The following is a 5,517-nucleotide window of genomic DNA, read 5'->3' as shown; positions in this document are numbered from 1 at the left end:
TATGCTGATACTATCACTCAGGATTATGACTTATGGAGAAAACGACGAGTGAATAGTCAACAAATCTCACTGGCAAGTTACACTGTCCAGAATCCTTTCTCAGAAGAAATGCCATCCGAGATGGAAGTAGCGAGACATGAATTCGAACGTGAAAAGGCCAAGCTGTTACAGGATATTAGTTCTCTTCAAGAGGAAAACTACCAGCTGAAGATCGAGGTTCAAATTGAAGAATCCAAAACCATGAAAGTTCAAAAAGAAGCTGAGATCGTGAGAAACGACTTAAGGGACCTTCATTTGGAAAATAAAAAATTAAGAAACACTATAAAAAATAGTGGTTTGGGCAAGTCGTCAGCAGAATGGAAGGAAGAAATTAGCAACATGATGGAATTCTGGAAAGGGAAAGTAAAGAAAGAAGAGGAAAAAGCTGTGCGTGCTATGATAGAGTTAAGGAAGAAGAATGTTGAGTATGAAACTGTGTCTGCAGAATTGGTGACTAGTCAGTCTAAACATCAAGAGCTAAGAGGGAAAGTACGCGATTTAGAAAATACATTGCAAGCTCAACAGCAACAATTAGATAATCTCCTAAAAGCTCTAGAAGAAAAGAATAGTCAGTTTGACAGAGACACTCACACCTACGAAAGAGCTCTCCAAGAAAAGGAAATGCAACTCGACTTTTTGATCAATGAAATTCACAAGGCAACTATGCAAGTCGTGCAATCATCAGATGAAGCCGAAGCTCTCAGTTGCCAATTCCCTCCAAGTTAAAGATCAAGCATATTAGAATTTTTAGAACGAGTGAAGAAACAAGGCAATGTAGCTAGAAAATTTATGTAACTGTTGAATCAAAGATAGCGAAACGTTTTTTAATAGACTCTTTTGATTAATGAAATGCCTAAGTAGGGGCCATCTTGAAATCAACACCAAATTCTTGCACATTCATTTATGACTAACATTCATTTGTCATTCATCCATTCATCCATTCATTGCATGTACATATCACCATAATCATTCACTGAGGTTGAAACCGTATAATCTGTAGTTATGACACTACAAGTCTGGAATCACGCCATTCTTATAGGACGCGCCGAAAAGCTAGAATTATGGAAGCTGAGTTCAATGAGAGAATTGAAAGGATGGAAAGGACCCAAAGAGAACTGCAAGAGCAGTTTACCAAGTCACAACAGGAAGCAAGAGATCTGATGTTAAGATCTCGAGAGGAATCACTCGAGCAAAGAGAGCAGATGGCCAAAATGATGGAGAAGATGATAGCTTTGGTCAAAGGAAAGGGACCTATGTAGAGCCCTGACATTATGGAGCCTCAGACAAGAGATAATCATGATCAGGATCCGCTCTATCCCCCAGGATTCACTCCAACTCATGCATATGTAATGCAAAGAGAATGTCCTCGAGGAGAACCTGTAAGCTTGGAGCAACGAACCGTACCCCTTACTCATCTAGGGCAAGGTATATTCTATCAAACTTAGGAGTTAATCCTACTGATCCTAATGTTCCAGATTTGGATGATCAGGTAGAAATAGCCAGGTTGAAAATGGATGATCATGATTCCCAGGATAAGTATAGGAGCTTGGAAGAAAGGCTCAAGGCGATAGAAGGTACTGAAACCTTCTCTTCACTGAGTGACAAAGAGCTTAGTTTGGTGCCCGATCTGGTTCTGCCTCTAAAATTTAAAGTGCCAAATTTTGAAAAATATGATGGAACGAAATGTCCAAAGGCACATCTTGTCATGTTTTGCTGGAAGATGACTGGTTACGTGAATAAAGATAAATTGCTAATACACTGTTTCCAAGACAGCTTGGTTGGATCGGCCCTTCGATGGTATAATCAACTTAGTAGAGAAAGGATCCGATTAAGGAAAGACTTGGCGTCAGCATTTTGTGAACAATACAAGCATGTATCTGACATGGTGCTTGATCAGCTAACTCTGCAGATGATGGAAAAGAAGCCGACGGAGATTTTTAGGCAATACGCGCAAAGGTGGAGAGATATCTTGGCTTAAGTATAACCCCCATTGATTAAAACTGAAATAACGGTCCTCTTCATCAACACTTTGAAAGCACCATTTTATGATAAGTTGGTAGGAAGTGCCACGAAAGACTTCGCAGATATTGTAATATCCGGGGAACTTATAGAAAATGCCATCAATAGTGGAAGGATAGAAGGTTTCGAAAGCTCGAAAAGGGCAGGATCTGTAAAGAAAAAAGAGGCAGAAGCCCATATGGTGGGAACTGAGAGCCACCACACTTCTAATCCTTACCCAGTCCAGCCATGACCTCGATATCGCCCACCTCCAAACTTTTATTATCCTCCCTAAATCCCTTACTGTCAAGTACCTCATCCTTACCCCATCTACGCCACAGATAACCAAAGACCATTTGCCATGTTCCCACAAAATATCATGCCTGTTCAAAGCCAACCCAAAAATGAACAAAGACCGACAAGATCCAATCCTGAAAAACCCCAGTTCACCCCAATTCCCGTGTCATACGGAGAGCTGTACCCAAAACTGTTGAAAAAATAATTAATATCCCCACATTATATGGCACCCTTGAAGCCTCCATACCCAAAATGGTACGATCCTAATGCTAGTTGCATGTACCACGCTGGAAACCAGGGACATTCTACAAAAAATTGTTTGGCCTTTAAAAGGAGGGTTCAAGGTCTTATTGATGCAGGCATTCTACGATTTGATGGTGCAGGCAATATGGCTGGAAATCTGCTTCCTAACCATACTGAAGGGAACGTGAGCGCGGTGACAAAAGAAGACAGGTGGCTTGCCAAAAGTTGTGTTTCTGAAATAAAGACACCACTGCGAAAGATTTGGGAGGTAATGGTTGAAAAGGGGCTGTTCTGTCATCCCAACAGAATTTTCAAAGAAGAAAATACAAAAATTCAGTGTTTTTTTTTATTTTCATGGGATCGAGGGGCATGACATCCAGTCTTGTGAAGGATTCAGAAAACTACTTCAAGACATGATGGACAACAAGGAAGTCGAGATCTTTAACAAAATGAAAGAGTACGATGAAGGAGAAGTATGCACTTCTGATGATCAATCATTAGATTTCTCTTCTAATGCTGATCATCCATTGGTGATTTATTATGATGGAAAAAAGGAGCAAGTGAAACCAAAGATGATAATTGAAGTACCATCTCCTTTCCCTTACAAAGACAACAAGGCAGTACCATGGAAATATGATGTCAACATTATCATACCTGAAGGTGAAAAATCCAAAGTCACGACCGGAAATGTTGGCGAAGTAGGACACTTCACCCGCAGCAAGAGGTGTTATTCTAAAGCGGTTGAACCAATAAAGAAGACTAATGACTTGAAGCAGAAAAGAAAGGCACTGATGCATGAGGCCGAGGATGAACTTGGGACTCCATCCGAACAAGAAGTTAAAAAGCCTGTGAATGAAGAGGAATCACATGAATTCTCGAAGTTCATCAAGCATAGTGAATATAAAGTCGTGGAACAGTTAAGCAAACAACTGGCACGAATCTCAATATTATCCCTACTGTTGAATTCAGAACCACATCGGAACGCTTTGCTGAAAGTGTTAAATCAAGCTTACGTGGCAAGCAATATATCTGTGAAAAACTTGATAGGTGGGTGAATAACCTGAACGTTGATAATTTTATTTCTTTTAATGATGACGAAATACTGCCAAATGGTAGGGGCTCCGTAAAAGCATTGCATATCACAACCCGTTGCAAGGGTTATATAACACCAAATGTGCTCATTGATAACAGGTCAGCACTCAATGTCACGCCTTTGGCCACACTTTTTAGAATTCCAATTGATATATCTTATTTGAGGCCTTGTCACTCTACAGTAAGAGCATTCAATGGGACAAGACACGAAGTCATGGGAAAAATTAAAATTCCTCTAGAAGTGGGCCCCTATAAATATGACATCGAGTTTCAGGTCATAGACATCACGCCTTCGTATAATTGCCTTTTAGGAAGGCCTTGGATCCACTCTGCTGGGGCAGTTCCTTCATCTCTCCACCAAAAAGTGAAGTTTATCATTGATGATCTTTTGGTCACTGTCGTAGGTGAAGAAGACATTGTCGCATCTATCTCTGCTGATACACCATACCTCGAAGTAAGCAAGGATGCAGTAGAATGTTCCTTCTGTTTCTTTGAATTCATCAATGCTACGTTCATTGCTGAAGGAAATAAAATTTCCATGCCTAAGCTGTCAAGGAATACCAAGATGCGAATTGAGCTGACTATGGGAAAGGGAGCCCGAGCAAGGAAAGGTTTGGGAAGATATTAGCAAGGGATAGTTAGAGCTCTAAAACCAGTGCCCCATAAGGCTCGATATGGTTTAGGGTTCGAACCGGATATGCAACAAAGAAGAAAACAGTTGCAGAAAGATCAAGAAAGGCGGATTGCAAGAGCCTTAGGCCGAGAATTAGAATGAGAGCCCATAACGTACCCTCCTTTGTCAAAAAAATTTACATCTGCAGGAATGATATACCCCGGGCAAGATAATCCATGAAGCATGCTGCTATTAATTGAAAGGGGTCTTCAGAATGTCAGTATAAATGTCATTGACAAAGGAAATGATGCAATTAAAGATGTTTCAATGATATGCCCTTGTCCTACTGGATTCGTTTTGAATAATTGGACTGTTGTGGATCTCCTTGTAGTTTCTAAGTCTTCTCAAGAGTAATGCTCAATGTTAACACTCTTCTTTTTGTGTATCCCTAAGTAATAGTAGGGATTCTTTTGTAAGAGCTTATAATTTGCTGTTTATCATTTAAATGAACATTAATGGAGATGCATTTTGTCATAGTCTTTTCATTCTCATTAATTTCATACTTTTTCCCTCTTCTCACAGCTTGTCATTGCATATATCTCACATCATGCCATTATGCTTGTTGGTCCCAATACTTTGATGCTCCTCTATAGTTTTCTTTTCCATTCAACTTTCAGGTGCTCGGATATCAATGATATGAACAAACTCATTACAAATCTTGAAATCGATTTCTAGAAAGCTATTTGTTTAGGAGAGTTCGAAGCTGAGGAAAATGTTGAAGACTATGTCTCATCTCCTAACTTACTAAGAATGGTAGAACAAGAGGATAAACAGATTCTACCTCATCAAGAATCGGTTGAGATAGTAAACTTGGGAAATGAAGAAAAGAGGCAAGAAGTGAAGATTGGGACCTCCATTTCAGATAACACCAAACATGATTTGATCGCTTTGCTTCATGAGTACAAAGATGTATTTGCATGGTCGTATCAGGACATGCCAGGATTGGATGAGGATGTAGTGGTCCATAGACTCCCACTGAAACCAGAATACAAATCCATTCAACAGAAGCTAAGATGAATGAGACCTGAAATGCTGTTAAAAATAAAAGAAGAAGTCAAGAAACAATTCGATGCTGGCTTCCTACAAGTCTCCAAATACCCACAATGGGTAGCTAACATAGTCCCAGTACCAAAGAAAGATGGCAAGGTACGAATGTGTGTGGATTATCTCAATCT

General features: G+C 39.9%; 1 protein-coding gene across 1 annotated transcript; it reads left to right on the top strand.

The window, feature by feature from the left end:
• Positions 1 to 2,611: 2,611 nt before the first annotated feature.
• Positions 2,612 to 4,297, top strand: LOC107963166 (uncharacterized). Its single transcript, XM_016899742.2, has 3 exons — positions 2,612 to 2,845; positions 2,943 to 3,457; positions 3,547 to 4,297. Exons 1-3 carry the CDS (start codon positions 2,612 to 2,614, stop codon positions 4,295 to 4,297), a joined length of 1,500 nt encoding a protein of 499 aa, XP_016755231.2.
• Positions 4,298 to 5,517: the final 1,220 nt, after the last annotated feature.

The sequence above is a fragment of the Gossypium hirsutum genome, chromosome A06 (assembly GCF_007990345.1).
Source record: "Gossypium hirsutum isolate 1008001.06 chromosome A06, Gossypium_hirsutum_v2.1, whole genome shotgun sequence".
Taxonomy (NCBI): Eukaryota; Viridiplantae; Streptophyta; class Magnoliopsida; order Malvales; family Malvaceae; genus Gossypium; species Gossypium hirsutum.
Note: the sequence above shows the minus strand (reverse complement) of the source record. Positions and strands in the feature narration are given on the sequence as shown.